The 16,147-nt window shown below is 41.5% G+C and overlaps 1 protein-coding gene across 1 annotated transcript in view; it reads left to right on the top strand.

Moving 5' to 3' along the window:
* LOC104508244 (cohesin subunit SA-2-like) overlaps positions 1-16,147 on the top strand; it is a 59,088-nt gene that overhangs the window by 18,178 nt on the left and 24,763 nt on the right. Inside the window, exons 10-12 of the mRNA XM_010149801.1 lie at positions 248-371; positions 5,188-5,286; positions 7,328-7,407. Coding sequence (XP_010148103.1) covers positions 248-371; positions 5,188-5,286; positions 7,328-7,407 — 303 coding nt within the window. The remainder of the gene's footprint in view (positions 1-247; positions 372-5,187; positions 5,287-7,327; positions 7,408-16,147) is intronic.

Genomic DNA, 16,147 nt, shown 5'->3' with positions numbered 1-16,147 from the left:
ATAAAGCAGTACTTTTGTGAATGAGAAGATATCTAGAATTACGAAGTAATTATTGCATGAAACATTTCTAGCTAAAAGTGGCCTGATTGTTGAATGAAAGCCTAGCTTAGAGCATTAATATGAAAATGGTGTTAATATTTTGGATTATACATGCTTCTGGAATTCCAGAAAAAATATTGCAAATAAAACAATTAACATATATTAGGCATTTAAAATGTATTAATATTACAATTTTATAATTTCACAGTGATGTGATCCCTGAGATACGAGCAACTTGTGTTGAAGAAATTGGCAGCTGCATCAAAACATACCCAGATGCTTTTTTAAATGATAGCTACTTAAAATACATTGGGTGGATGCTGTATGATAAGGTAAAGTTTTAATTTTTTTTTTTTTTTACCAGTAACAGTAGATGGGATTTTAATTTTATTTTATTTCTAAAGAATCCTAACGTTTAAATTCCTGAGAGTAGATACTTATGACTCTGGTGGTACCAAAAAAAAAGATTTTTCTTCCCCAATTCAGGCTTTATTTTTTAAAGCCGTTGTAGCACAAAATAACAGAGAACGTATTTTTCCCTGTTCTGTAGCAGTGTGTGTGCCTGTGTGTGCAGTTATTCTTGTGTGCTGCTGACTGGGGAACTGTTACTAAATTGCAAAATGGCCTATATCCTTTAAGCAAAACCAAAACAACAAACCCAAACCCCAACCAAAAGCAACCGAAAGAGAACAGTAAGTCAAAAATATGGTGTGGTGTGTGGGTTTTTTTTTTTGTATTTCTAAAATCCATGAGATTTTAAGTGATAGGAATATTTATTGTGAATGGCTAATTACCAGAATTGGCATACTGTACTTTGCAGGCTGCTTCCAATTCTGAAACGTCCTCAGTTTTGTGTCAGCTTTAGGTAATTTTTGTGTTCTGTGAATAAAATTGCAGATTACCACAAAGCCAGGAGGGGGAGCACAAAGCCTCTTATTTCCCTGTTTTCTGCCGTTACTGTGAAGGTAGTATTTAGATTTTTAGAAGAACAAATCTTACCAAGAACTCTCATCTTTGCCTGCATAAATTTTATCAGATCAGAATATCTTTTTAGTGTATGTTCAGTTGGGATAATTCTCAAAAGAAAAAGACATTTTTGAAGATAGGTCTTCCTTCCCAGTGCTGTATGGTGAAGATTAACAGCTGGTGTCTCTGATTAATGCATGTAGCTCATCCAATGTCACTTATTAGGAACTGGAAATAGTTGTCTTATTTACTGAAAGCAATGTAGATGCAAGCAGAGTGAGATAAAGTGAGATGAAGTCTCCCATATTCCACATTTGACTGAGACCTGGTAGTGTGCCACTGCTCCTGGTTGCAGTCCCAGCTGTGCTTTGTGATTTGCAGCCACTGTTATATTGTCTGATTCCAAAATGAGAGCAGGGCATTTTTGGCAGCAACAGGGGCAGCAGTGCTTTTATATACATCTGAATGTTATTTCTCAGTACATCTCTCTCATAAGCATTTCCATCACATCTTGTTGGGGGTAGGCGGCAAGAAACCGATATCTCCCAGAGCCAATTCTCTTTTAGAATATAACGTAGAGAAGTTTGCCAAACCATTTAGGCCCCAGAGTGGAACAACCACAAAAGGATTCTAATGGTGGGGGAAAACCTGGCCAGGATCATCTGCAGTGCTGTAAACAGACATGAAGTTTAGTATTTGGGAGGCTCGAAAGCAGAGAGGGGAGGGGGAAGTAAGTATAAAATTAACATTTTGTCTTCCAAATCTTTTATTTTAATATAATCATTCATTCTTTCCCATGAGATACTGTTTTGCCATTATACCCAGATATGAAACATGATATTTTTTATGTGAATGTTACTTCCTAGGTGCACTAAGATCCTTCTTGCACCTAGGAAATTCAGGGGTAATATGCTCAAAATGGCATATGAGGATCTCTTTGGCCCAGTAAGAGTGGTCTATCAGTGCTATAAAGATACATTTTTGAGTAGTTTATGCTCATCTGCTAGAAATAATTTAACTTTTTATTTTTGGAGACCAAGCAACAGTTGATCCTAAATCTGACAGCTGTGTGCAGTTGAACAATGTTATATGTCAGCCTGGTCACCTGTGAGTGTATCCGTGAAACCCAGGTGCCTAACTCGCGCTCAGAGGCACTAGTGTTCTTCCAAGGGAGTATAGAGCTAGTAAATCAGCATCCAGATCCAATCAAACCAGGACTGATATGAGCAGCAGGTGTTGAAGGGAAGTGCTGTGTAAAAAGTTGAGTTAAAGACCAGAAAAGTCAAGACAATGAAGAGTAAGGATGGGGAAAGTGGAAGGCAGGATGAGCAGACAGGAAGGTAGAGGCAATGGAGATGCATGCTTGGGATCTACTACCATGTTAGACGAGCTTTGACTGGAACTTCAGGACAAGTTGTTGAGGTTTTCTCATTGGACTATGGAAAACACCCAAAGACATTCTATGGAACCAGGAAGTTGCTGTTGAAATGAACTTTCATGGCCTGACCATGTGATGCTCCTGGCAAATTTCAGGAAATTGAAAGGGTTTTTAGTGTTGTGCCCCATTCAGCGTGGCTATAGAAACTGATCCTATGGTTATGGCTACTTCTGAAATACTTCTTTCTTTCAATTGTCATGTTAACATTGTGGTTTTCTGCTCTAAGGTCATCTCCGTGCGTATGTACTGGGTGGTTTGGGTGATTTTTTTCTTTTGTGAGGGAGGGCCTTTTTAAAAATTGCTTTACCTGAACAGGACAGGTAAGCTGGATTGTCTTCTCTATTCAGCAGTAATTCAGATGTAAACCTAGTTTTCACAATTTACTATTTGGGGAGTATTGAGGAGGGAAGAAAAAAAAAACCAAAAAAAAACCCCAACCAACCAACCAAACCACCTCAATGACCACATCAAATCATCCAGGTCCCAGCTGTATTGGTAAGGCTTATGAAATGGCCCCACCTCTGTGATAGTGGGGAGGCTGAAATCTTATAACTGAATGCGGCGGAGCGGTGCTGGAGCGCACGCCGAGCTCTTTGAGGTCACTAGAGCTGCCCAATGTCTCACTGATGTTTTCTGGCAGTCTGTGGCACGTCAGGGTTGAAATAGGCTATAATGCAGCTGAGGGACAGCGTGTATGCAGAGTATCCTGATGACCTGCTTACATAACTCCCCTTTGCTCTGCCACAGCTTTGCAAGGCTGAACAGGCAGGTATTTTGTCGAGATTAAAACAGTAGTTCTGGCGAGGGGAGTAGATGGCTGGGTATTTGCACGTGCCTATATCACTGCCAAAAGGAGCTGAGTGTAAGTAGCCAGAGAGTTTTAAAAGGATGTGAGGTAATTCTGAATGATCAAGAAGCTATGAGGAGTGTGATGGATCTAGAAAGGGAATGGTGGTAGAAGGAGAAAATGCAATGGAAAACATAGGAAAGCAGCAGAACTAGTCATAGTAGAAGTAGTTATTTGTTCTTAGTTGCTATAGTTAATTTTCTCAACACTTAAAAGAAACAAATACATATAGGGTTATGGCTGAGAGCTTTCGGGCAGGGACAGGATACCGTAGAAGGCAGGTGCTGTAGTTGAACGTATTAAACTCCGCAACTGCAGACCTACGCTTGAATGCCACCTGACTGACAAATGCAATACTAGCCGCATGCCAAGGGCTATATGACCAACATGACCGACCAACAAACTGTCACAAACGTTTTCTTTTTTTTTTTTCTTCCCCTTTTCCCCAAGCACAAATGCAGTCCCTATTCACAAGAAAAGGCTTGTGATAAAATGGTGAGGGCAGCTGCAGCCCGAATGGCACTACAGCCTGCACTGAGTTTGTGCCCGGTGTGCAGCGATGGGCACCAAGCTGGGACTCTTTGTGAGTGCGTGCTGTGCTGTGGAGCCTTTGTGGCTGTAGGAAGCAGCAGGTGGGGGTCAACAAGTTCATTCTCAGACAACACCTTTAATTCTCAAGTACAGCACAGAATATGTGCTGCTGGTGTGTCACGGGCAGATGAGAGAGCAGTGCTCATTGGCACCTGTTGATCTTTCACTTTATATTTCTAGCAAAAAGCTGCCTCATGCAAAACTGCTGGTCAAAGCCTGCTACTGGATATCATCCTTTGCTTTCCATCTAAGCAGCTGAACAGGAACTTGTAGTAATGGATAGCCTGTGTGTAGGTGGTCTCCTTTCTTGGGTTTCCTTGATTATTCTTACTGCTATTGTTAGCAAGAGGAATCAAGGAAGAAATACAAAGAGACTGATTCAAAACCTGCAGTTCATTTAACTGCCTCTGCTGATATCCTTAGCATTATATGTTTGTAGAGCATAGTGATTTTTTTTCTATGTTAGATCCTCAAAATGACTTTCCTAATGACATTTAAAGCTTTGTAATTTGAAAGGTTTAGCAACATGCATGAGATTAATTTCAAAGCTGGATAATGAAAAGTCCTCTTTTTGAGGCATCTACAAAGCAGCATTAATAATAGTATGAAATAACACCTTGTAGGTGTTTTGTCTGTATTAACTATTTAGGCCAAATTCAAAGCAATCCTTTTCTTCTTAGAGTGCTTAAAATATAGCATTCTGGTGTAAAACAGAAACAGGGAGAGGGCGTAACTAATATTTGACTCTCTCTCTGTGAGAACCATGGGGGTAGTAAGCTGGTGCATTTCTGAGTTTTAGCTCTGTCTCTGGGAATTTTTGCTGGACCAGAATATCTTGGAGTCCTTCTTCATGTTTAATGATTGTCCGAGTCAAATGTTGAAAGGAAGCAAACAAAGTCTGACGTATGGAAGAGCGCTGGTTGTATTAAGTAGGTCATCCATACTCTTGGCTTTGTTTATCTTTGACTGCTGAACAACACAATTCCTGCATCTTTTGCACTGTGTTGCTTTTATTAACTGTAAAGTTTGTGAGAGTTTCTGTGTCTCTCACGGAGCCTAATGCAAACTGGAAGTTTGTCACCTTGAAGTTTGACTCAGCAGGCTTCCTCTGTGTGTGTGTGTGAGAGATGCACGTGTGTGCCCACAGACAAAATGGTACTGATGTCACTAATAAGGACGATGAGGCAGTATCCGGGCAGTCTGCTGTAGGCACCCACAAAGAACTCTAATTACTGTAAATGCCAATAGCAAATAACATCAGAGATAAACGTTTTTTACTGTTAGCTGATTTCTCTTTGTCTTATAGCAAGCTGAAGTGCGGTTGAAGTGTCTTCTGGGACTGCAGGGAATTTATAGCAGAAAAGAACTTGTTTCCAGGATGGATCTCTTTACCAGCAGATTCAAGGTAAATAGATTACTGCTTGGTATTTTTAAAGTCTGGGTTGGGTGTATACACAGGTTTTCATGGTTTTGATCAGAGCTGATCTCCCCACTCTCTTGACTGACAGCAGCTTAGAGTACTGCAGAAACAGCCTGCTTGACTGAGTGGACAAAGGAGTTTTGCAGAGGTGTTTCCCTCTGTTCCTGTGGAATTTTCTGTTTCACTTTAGTTCACGCACAAAATGGTGTTAGTGTGCACTGTGGTCAGTTATCCACCATTCATCCAGAATGGCCCAGATCTTTTTTACAGGATCTTTGGCACATGACAAAGAATTTCATACTCTGAAGGTCCCTTTTTTTTGCTGCTCCTGATAATGGGTTGACCTTGTAGATACTGGGTTGGCTGACCGTGTATGCCACTGATGTGGGAATGGCTCTCTTGATCCACCATGGCAGTGTGAATCTTGAAGAAGGATCCCTTATCTCCTCTCTGAACAAGTCAGAGGATACGCTGAACTTTTGAGAGCTTGTTCTGTGACCGCACTGACCCTGTACACTGCCTTTATCATATTCCAACATCCTGACTAATTTAAGTAGTAACCCTTCTACTTTTTTAATCCTGCCCTTGGTAGTGATTTCATCAGCTACTTTTATCCCAGTGGGGCTGGGCCTTTTCGGTATTTCAGTAAGAAAACTCAAAGTGCTGTGATTGATATCTCAGTCCCTCTGAATCAGTACATAATCAATGCCTGGATGATGTAGTAATTCATGTTCTTTTTGCAACAGATGCAGGACTTACCTGTATGTCAAAGCAGTTGCTAATAGTAAAAAATACCTATGGCACATCCTCAAAGAACAAGAAATAGATTAATACTGGTATCTTCAGAATAAATTATTCAGACTGAAACTTGGCTATCTAAGATTGACCCCTGTTTGAACAGTTTTGTGGTAGTTCTTGATCTGTCTGGTTAAAGGAAGGTTGCTGTAAGCTGTGTAACCAGCTGCAGGGTTGGTACTCACAGACTGATGGAATAGCTCCCGTCTGTCTGTACTGCGATCTCCCTCTGCATGGAGGATGCTGTATAAGTGGGTTATTGCAAATTCCATCCCCCCAGTTAAAAAAAAACAGCCCAAACATGACACCACCTTCCTTCCTAAACAAAAGAAACTCAAAGAGCTTCATACAAAATACACTCTGATCTGGAGTCTTCCAAAAATCGTGGTTTCTCAGTGGTGGGAAATGTAATTATATAGCTGTCAATCCATTTCCCACAAGCTTCCCTCTGTTACCCTTGAATATCAAACTCCAGATTCCTGGACTTCACCTTGCAGCTGGGTTGTGAGAAAAAGGAAGGTGCAAAGTGAGATGAATCTAGAGATTTAGAAATGATACGTTAAGTGAGAAAGCTGTTAGTTCCAAAACAGGCAAGTCCAATGGTTTAATATACCTTAAAGATGTAGGCCGCACTGAGGAGTGCGAGTTGTTGGGTACATGGGACAGGAAGATTTCCACTGTGTTGAGGTGTTTGCATGCGTACCAGGTTACAATAGTTTGAATCCTGGAGGTCAGGAATACTGCTGCTATTCCATGAAGTACCTTTCTGACTCCAGTCCTAATTGCCTTTCTAGCAAGGGAGTGGCTGCTGTGATGTGTAGGTACACACACTTTATTCTTGATGGGAGAAAATGATTATGTAATGCTTGTAATTTGGGGCTTACCTTCATTTAACATACTGAAGTGCCAGTAGTAACATCTTAGAAACAAGTTGTCAGTCACTTTTAATTTGTAGACTGTAGCTGATTTCTTGTGAACGCATACGTTACATCTATAAAAAATACCCTATTACTGCATGATTAATTCAGTTAAAAAATTAACATGCTGTTAATTTTCAGGGGCTGGGGAACTACTTGGTAGTAATCAAGTTGCCTTATGTCTCTTAGGAAATAGCTGCCGAAATAAAAATAAATTTCTGCTCTACTAGTGTAGATGATCTAGCTGTAGCAAAAATATGTTTATTGAGAACAAACCATGTTACATCTTTTTATTGTCATTTTACATCCATTAGGATCGAATTGTGTCCATGCCTCTGGACAAGGACCATGAAGTAGCAGTTCAAGCCATGAAACTCTTGATGCTTATGTCACAGTAAATAATTTCTTTTTTAATTTACTGTATTGTTTTAATGGCAACAAGATCCAGATACAATCCTGATGTATCTTCCTGTAATTGGTTACATGCTAGGAAGTAATTGCTCCTAGCAGGATACGAGTTACAGTTAAAGTTGCTCAAGATACGGCATCTTCTTTCTGTGGGAAACAGCAGCATTAAGAAAACCCTTGTGCTGAGATTCAGTATGAAAACTATGTTTTTATAATCTTACACTTCCCTCTGAAAGAAAATTCCACAGCATTTTTATTTTGGCTTTTCTCAAATGGAGCATCTGCCTGTCTTGAGGGAAGTCCCCACTGAAAAATCTTCTGTCCTAGGGTTGCCACACCTTGACCAGAAGCCCAGGGAATTCTGCCATCTTCCCCATCTCCCCACCTGATGCAGGAAGCCTTGAGCTTTGAGGTTGTTGCTGGAATGTGGACTTCCAGATTCTTGATGCCATGGCAGAGAGCCTGGGAGCTGTTGGGCCCACAGCAGACTGACTGACAGGAAATGAGCAAGTGTGTGATATCTTGGTTTTGCTGACGTGCAAAACTAACCCAAGAGTTGTATTGTTGGGAAGTTAGCTGTCAGTTTGGGTGGGAAGTTAGTTATCCCATTTGGTGGGATAACAGCAAGCTGGAAGTGTGGGGAAAAACTAGACGAATGTTACACAAGTCTATGAAACATATTCTGATACATCCTTGAGCAGCATGTTTATTTTAGAATAGCTTTATTTGCAAAATATGTGAAGAATAAATTCTCTGCCAGTCTTTTTCAGTGCCAAATAAGAGTAAAAAAACTTGCTGCATTTCATTAATGAAATGTCAAGATGTTAGGACTCTGTCTCTTCTGTCTCAGGGTGTAAGTTGAATCCTGGTGATGCAGATACTTACTTCTGTGTACAGCGTGGTGCATTATCCAATAGTCCTGTGGGATTTGCTTTTCTGTTTAAGCCCAGAAGTATTTGGTCATTGCTAGGTGAGGATGTAGACCTTAATGGACCAAACAATATGGTGTTTTAGGTATTCACATTAAATTTCAAGTACGTTGTGTATTGAAGTGCTGCTTTATAGTTTAGACTCACTCTGGTCTCACTTCACGTCCGTTGATTTGAGTGGCATTTGTCTAGGCCTCCTTCAGCATACACATCAGAACAGCGTGTGACGCTGCAAGCACAGCGTGCTTTCCCAAAGGCAGTGCTGTTGTCTGGGCCTCGCCAGCGGTGAGGGTGGCTAGGGTTGTACTGTTTCTGTGTTTACAATGTCCGTTTCTGCACCCCTTGGTCCCCCGTGGTGCGTGGCTGTCGGAACAAAGCACAATGCTGTGTCTGTGTGTAACTTGCCCCTGTGCTAGGAGGAGCAGCGCACCATTGTTGGGAGTACAAAGATGCTGTACACCAGTTACAGTGCCTTTGTTCTGCGTCTGAACTAACGAGTGCTACGTTGGCACTGCAGCTGTTTATCATCTCTGGCTCTATTATAAGGGATCATGTTCTCATTACGGCAAGCTGCAGCTATAAAAGTTTGATCAATGTTTCTTTTTCCCTGAAGCAATTTTTTTCCTAATTTTTCTTAAATACAGTTTCCAGTGTGAATAAGTACCTTCTAAAGTTTTGTGAATGACATTTTTTTAATCTTAAAATGTACTTTTCATGAGTAAAATGAATAAATTTTGAAATTGTTTTTAATTATGATATGTGGAGGCCTAGCAAATACATGCTTCTCTCTTGTTTTTCCTCATCTGTTGCACAGCCATCCTCCTTTCACTACCCCCACCCTGATCCACTTGCTCTGAGTCCTGCTGATTTGGCTTAATTATTGGAATGATCAAAGTGGGAACTGGGGACTCAATAAGCAAATTCCATTTCTTTGATGAGACTACTACTGACCAGTCCATAAAACCTGTGTGAAGAAAATGCAGACAATATAGGTACAGGTACACAGGTACAGACTTCTTAGTAAGAGTCTGCATCAAGATGCTTTTCCAGCAGGGGAAAAGCTTATGCTTCAGTACCTACAACAGTGTAAGAAAGGACTTGCTTCTGGCATTGCAGAAGCAAAGAAATTTCAGGGGTAAACGAAGAAATTTCAGGCGTAGTGTGTCTCATAGCTCAAACCCAGTATCTGGGTATGGAACAGTAATGCTGCTTGATACATACAGTAGAACATGAAGTGGGTGGGGGATAGTGACTCCCCTGACTTTAAAGAATAATAAATGGCACTTGTATGCGCTGATGCAATCAAGTTGTTTGTGCTTTTGTCATGCTGAATTGGCTTCTCTGTGGATGGCTCACTTTTTACAGAATCACTGAGGTTGGAAAAGACCTATAAGATCATCCAGTCCAGCCATCAGCCCAACACTACCATACCCACTAGACCATGTCCTCAAGCACCATGTCTACACGTTCCTTGAACACCTCCAGGGATGGTGACTCCACCACCTCCCTGGGCAGCCCGTTCCAATGCCTGACTACTCTTTCACTAAAGCTTTTCCTAATATCCAGTCTAAACCTTCCCTGATGCAACTTGAGGCTATTTCTTCTTGTAATTTCCTTTTGGTTTTTGTCATCTACAAATCTGGCAACTGATTTGTAGTTGCCCAACTTGCATTTTTAGTAAGGCATGAAAGACCTTTCATATCAAGCTTCTGTTTTCAAAGCTATTGGCAAGAACCTCTCTCATGAACCCCCTGTTTTTGATTTGGAATCATGGATTATTTTTGACAAATAATCTCAAGTGGTTAGGTACTGACATCTAGAACATGTCTCTAATCATGGAATAAATCTTTTGTTGTTTCATCACATGTGTTGGCAAGAAGCAAGACCAGGATTAACTCTTCCTCCAGTTAGTCCATTGGGTGCTCTGTGACTTTCTTGGGGAAAATATATTCTATCAGTAACTCTCTTCTACTGGCTTCCATAATTGTCTTTTGGGTGGGTATAGTAGCAAGACCTCGTTGCCAATTCATTATTTTTGTGATGTTTTATGGTTGCAGCAGTGCTGTGCTCCGTGTATGTTAGTAACAGCTTTGGCCGTCTCTTAACCATCACTGTGTTCCAGTCCCGCGGAACATATATTGGCTACGCTGCATACTACTGGCCCATAAAACTGCTATGCTGGCCTTTACATTCTCTCTCTAGCTACCAAGAGAGAGAGTGAAAACACTAATCTTTTCAATTCACTTAGGTGTGTTACATTATTAAAAAAATAAAATCCAGTGCTGACTCAAAGCCCTCTTGCTATGCATCGACCTGTTTTTTTTTTTCATACCCATATTTGTATTTTCATCTCGTCTGTCCTTGTGAGCTGAGAATTTTTTTTTCTTCTTGTTTGTTGCATGTTGTCTCAATTGAATGCCAAGGTCTTTGGGCTAGTGGATTTCTATTTTTACACAGCATGGAGCAATCCTCAAACTGAAATGAGCCTATGAGGTTTAGCATAACAGAAATTATTAATGCCACTGAATTATGCATAATTGTTAACATTAATGTTGCAAAGGATCTGAGGGGGAATAGAACTAGGAAGGAAATAAAGAGGGAGAAAACATGAGTGACAATGAGAGACCGAGGAATCTTACTGCAAAAATTACCCTTTAGGAAGCAAATTAGTTTAGTGTGCCTACTGCCAGGCAATTCTATTCAATTTTTTTGTGCCTAACTACTTCAAAGAATAGAGGGATTTTGGAAAAGAGCAGCAAAAGTAATTAGGTAACTGTAGTAGATGAATGAGGGAAGGTTACAAGTGGTACAGGTAGGGGCACAAATCTTCAAATAGCCAGCGTATGTAAATAGCAGTATTATTTTTGTATTGCATTGGTTAAATGTAACTAGAAATTAAACTGCTTTTTGAACACACAACTCTCAAGTTTGAAGTCTGGAAGGGCTGCTTTAGTGAGGACTGAGTATATTGCACTCATTGAGGACTTCACATAAATAGTTTGAAAACTATTTAACGGAGCTCATAAATGCACGCACCACAGTGCTTTGACAGTGGTCAGTAGAGTTAATCCAACTTCAGACTCAAGAAACTGAGGCTTGCAAGTTCCCAGTGTCCTGCTTAACGCAGGAACTCCATGTCAGGTAGGGGTACATCGCTGTTGTGCTTAAAAATCTGAGCCTCCCTTCTGATTCCCAACTAGACTGGGGAGGATGCTTTAGTTTGGGGATGGAGGGGCTGCACTGTAGGAGCAATTTGGAAACTGGATTTGGCAAAGTACGCCATGGCAAGTAATACATGTTACTGCTTCCAGTGGTAGATGTAGATGTCCCGTGACAATAGTTCAGTGTCAGCGAAGAGTGATTCTGTAGTGTTAATTAAGTTTAAGCCATGGACTTTGGAGGAGAAAGAGACATTTGGTAGGCAAATGCGTTGTATCTATCGAGGTTATTCAGACAAGCCATAGTGCAGAGAGAGAGTTAAGTGGTATTGAAGGCTTAAATGCTGTTATAAAAAGTGTTTTCCTGTGATAGTAAAAAAAATAAATAAGCTGGGGAGAGAGACATGCTTTGCATACAAATAAGGAAATTATCCGTCTCTGTCTTATTTAGTGTCTTTTAGGAAAAATAATGGAATGTTATCATGAAGTTGATAGAAGTAGCATATCATAGAATGGTTTGGGTTGGAAGGGACCTTAAAGAAACACTGAAGCAAATTATAAGCACAGTTGTGGTTTCTTGCATGAGTAACTTGGCCGTAGCAGATGTACTATCAAAAAGGAATGGCATGGAGCTCCCCACAGCTCCTCTGTGATTCCTTCAGGTCCATCACGCTCCTGTTCAGGTGGAGTTACAGTAGTGCTTTGTAAAGCCTATTCCAGACAAAGCAAGAGTGAAAGACCAAAATTGAACAGAGGCATGCGGTTCTGTCTTCTTTTCCATCCTCTCAGGTTTATGCTTTCTTGGAGGTTACCTTCAGCATTTTTCTGCCATCGTGCACCTCTGTTCAAGAGCCTAGAGATCTGTTCTGAAATCTTACCTTTCCTGTCTGAAGAGTTACGGAATAAAAATCAGAATTGCATGTTTCCTGGGGTTATGTTTCTTAACTGAAACAGCACACCATACATCGTCTGTCTGATGTGCATCTTCTTGCTTTTTGTCAGCACAGTCATGGAATCCCTGTGTATTGCAACATGCTAACCTTGCCTTAAAGTGGGAGGGAAAGGACTCGTTATATTGTGCTGTCAACCATGTTGTCTTTCTTTCTGATCATCAGAGTGTCATCTAGAAATACCTGCAGTGACAGCAAGGTAGAAGGCGGGAGATAACAGAACAGTTTAGCTGATTTGGTGGTGCTCAGTGCATGAAGAGTGTTTTTACAATGTAATTGCAGATTTGGGTATTTAATTAATTTAAAATGCAAAATTAACGGAATTTTTTTTTGAGGTGCTCTACCTTGAATTACCAATGTGTCCCCATAAGGTGTGCCAGATTTTTCTCTGCACAACCATTAAAAAAAAAAGAATAAGGTGGCAAAAATTCAAGTTGATTAGATGCCGTATGCAGAACAAAATGGTCTTTGATCCCCCCCTAGAATATACCAACTTCTTTGTGACATGTTCTCACTGAAGCGCAGAGAGAATGGTTTGTCATGGCATTGGTATGTGGAAAGCCTTGCCTGTTTATTTTTAGGCACCTAAACAGTGGCAGGCACTTCTGGCTTAACCTTTGTCTGTTGCTTGGCATTCTGAGCGCTGTAAATTTGCAGAAGTATTATTGCTGTGTTTGAAGTATTCTTTGAATGTTTGATGAGTGGCTGATGTATGTGGAAAAGACAGGCACACATTTACTGTGGTGGTATTAGTGGTAGTGGTAGCAGGTGCAGTCAAGTGCTGCTACTTCCAGAGGCAAGTACAACCCCTAAGTGCTCATTTGAGTGGGAGTTTTGAATATAGACCTCATTGTGTCACAGAGAGTAGTGGTTGAGCAATATCTGAAAAAAGTAGTAGTGCGTACAGGTACTCACTCAAGAAAGAAAAAAAGATCTGGTGCTCAAGTGGTGTCATGGTTGTCTATCAGGTTGTCTTGCAAAGAAATGCGTTGTTTCCCCCTTCTGTGCTATTAGAGAATGCTTCATACGTTACCAGAGCTATTGCATCTCACTACGCTTGTGTTGAGGAGGGAGGGAGTAATACTGCTGTAGAGTAACTGTGGCATATTCCTAGCCTGTTGGAAGACGGAGTTAAAATAAAGAGATTGGGATCTGAGAATCACAGAATGGCTGACTTTGAAAGGAACCTCTGGAGGTCATCTAGCCCAACCCTCTCCCCGCTGGCGCAAGCAGGGCCACCTAGAGCCAGTTGTCCAGGACCGTGTTCAGCTGGCTTTTGAATATCCTGAAGAATGGAGACTCCACAGCCTCCCTGGGCAACCTGTGCCAGTGCTTGGTCCCCCTCACAATGAAAAAGTGTTTCCTGATGTTCAGAGGGAACCTCCTGGGTTTCGTTGCCTCTGGTCCTGTCAGTGGGCATCACGGAAAGGAGCCTTGCTCTGTCCTCTTCATACCTTCCCTTCAGCTATTTACATACATTGATAAGATCCCCCTGAGACTTCTCCAGGTTGAACAGTTCTAGCTCTTCCAGCCTTGCCTCACATGAGAGATGCTCCAGTCCCTTGATCATGCTTGTGGCCCTTTGCTGGACTCTCTCCAGTATGTCCATGTCTGTCGTACTGGGGAGCCCAGCACCAGACCCAGCACTCCAGGTATGGCCTCACCAGTGCTGAGCAGAGGGGAAGGATCACTTCCCTTGACCTGGTGGAAGCACTTCTAACACAGCGCAGGACACCATTCACCTTCTTTGCATCAAGGGCATGTTGGTGGATCATGTTCAACTTGATGTCCATCAGGGCTGGCAGGTCCTTTTCTAAAGAAAGGAAATTTCTAAGGAAAGGTAATTTCATCTGTGCTAGAAAGGCAGAGTCCTTAATATCTAGCCAAAGAGATGGCAGTTATGCTGCTGTGCATTTCAAGCTATCCGAACAATTTAGGCAAAGAAATTTTTTTTAAAATAGTGAATGCAGCACCTACATGTCTCTATTTCCCTAACTGTGCTAGGAAGAGAAAACCTGAAGTGTAAAGGATAAAAAATTCAGATATAAAAAAAAAGTGTGTACACTTGAGTGGCATGTTCATACAGGAAATTCCGTTTAAGCAAAAATAAAAAAGGTTTTTACTGTGGGGGTGGACAAATACTCAACAGGTTGCCAGAGAGGCAACTTTGTGGCTATAAAAAATCTGACTGGACACAAGACTCATCAGCCTGCTGGCCACACCGGTCCTGATGCAGACCAGGATGCCATTGACCTCTTTGGCCACCTGGGCACACTGCTGGCTCATATTTAGCTGCTGTTGACCAACACTCCCAGGTCCTTTTCCACCAGGCGGCTTTTCAGCCACTCATCCCAAGCCTGTAGGGCTTCCTGGGGTTGTTGTGACCCAAGTGCAGGACCCAGCACTTGGCCTTGTTGCACCTCCTACAGTTGGCCTTGGCCGATGGATCCAGCCTGTCCAGGTGCCAATGCAGGGCTCTCCTACCCTCAGGCAGATCAACACTCCCACCCAACTTGGTGTCATCTGCAAACTTACTGAGGGAGCACTCGATCCAGGTCCAGATCACTGATAAAGATATTAAACAGACCTGGCCCCAGAACTGAGCACCAGGGAACACCACTTGTGACTGGTTTGAGTAAATACATTGTAAAGATAAAATTCATGGGGCATGAACTATAAATGAGCAGCTGCTGGCTTTGAGAACTCAGTGATTGCTGTCTCCCCCCACCCCAGTCCCACTGATTTTAAATCCCAGCCCGTGCTAAAAGACATTTGCAGTGGACGCTCCAGTGATACTGTCATTTAACCTGAGCTCGCTTTTCCCCAGTCAGGTTGGAGGATGTTTTGGGACTTTGTGAAGATGCTAAAGGATCTGATGGAATTGGAGACAAATGGGCAAGTGTGGGAGGGGGTGCTAATTTTTGTAAGACCTCACTCCCAGCAAATGAAGAGCATGAATCCTGAGTTTTAGAGAAAGTATTGGACCACAGCAGTAGGTGGTTTCAAACTGTTACTACCTGAGTATTGAATGCAGTAATAAGTAAACCCCCTCTCCCCTCAGCTGGCTGTAGTAAGTGGAAGGATCTCATACATTGCCCTTTTGTTCTTGGAAGTAGCTTAGGGCAGTGGCGTCACTGTGGCAGCAAGAAGCAGGCGTTTTGCAACGGTAGTCCTAGCTTTGGGCTTTATTCCTCCGGTATGTCTTGGGTTGGTTATTCAACCTCGATGCTTCAGTTTCCTTTTTGCAGAAGGTTGATTATTAGTACTATTTCTACTTCTCGAAGAGTGTTCTAGGTTTACTGGTTGGCGTGTGGTATTCTCAGGATGTGTAGCTGAATGAAAAAAATTGTGACTTTGAGTGTGTTTGGGCAGAAAGGTCACAGTCATTAGCATGCTATCAAGAATGTGTTTTGAATTCTTTTTACATGTGACTCTGTAAGCCTAGTGTGATAAAATATAGGTTTTAAAATACTGTACTAAATAATATAAAAAGAAATTGTACTGCAAAACGAAGGTTCCTTGTTTATTATCTTCTATGGTGAACATCGAAGCATGAAGTAGAGGCATGATTTTCCTATTTTATTGCTATTAATCTTTTTACCATGACCACTAATCAACCTTAATTATACTTTAAATTAATGTTGATGTCCACGCAGTGGGCTTGATTCGTCATGGCTTGCACCCCCCCA

This window comes from Eurypyga helias, unplaced genomic scaffold (assembly GCF_000690775.1).
Source record: "Eurypyga helias isolate BGI_N326 unplaced genomic scaffold, ASM69077v1 scaffold12214, whole genome shotgun sequence".
Taxonomy (NCBI): domain Eukaryota; kingdom Metazoa; phylum Chordata; class Aves; order Eurypygiformes; family Eurypygidae; genus Eurypyga; species Eurypyga helias.
Note: the sequence above shows the minus strand (reverse complement) of the source record. Positions and strands in the feature narration are given on the sequence as shown.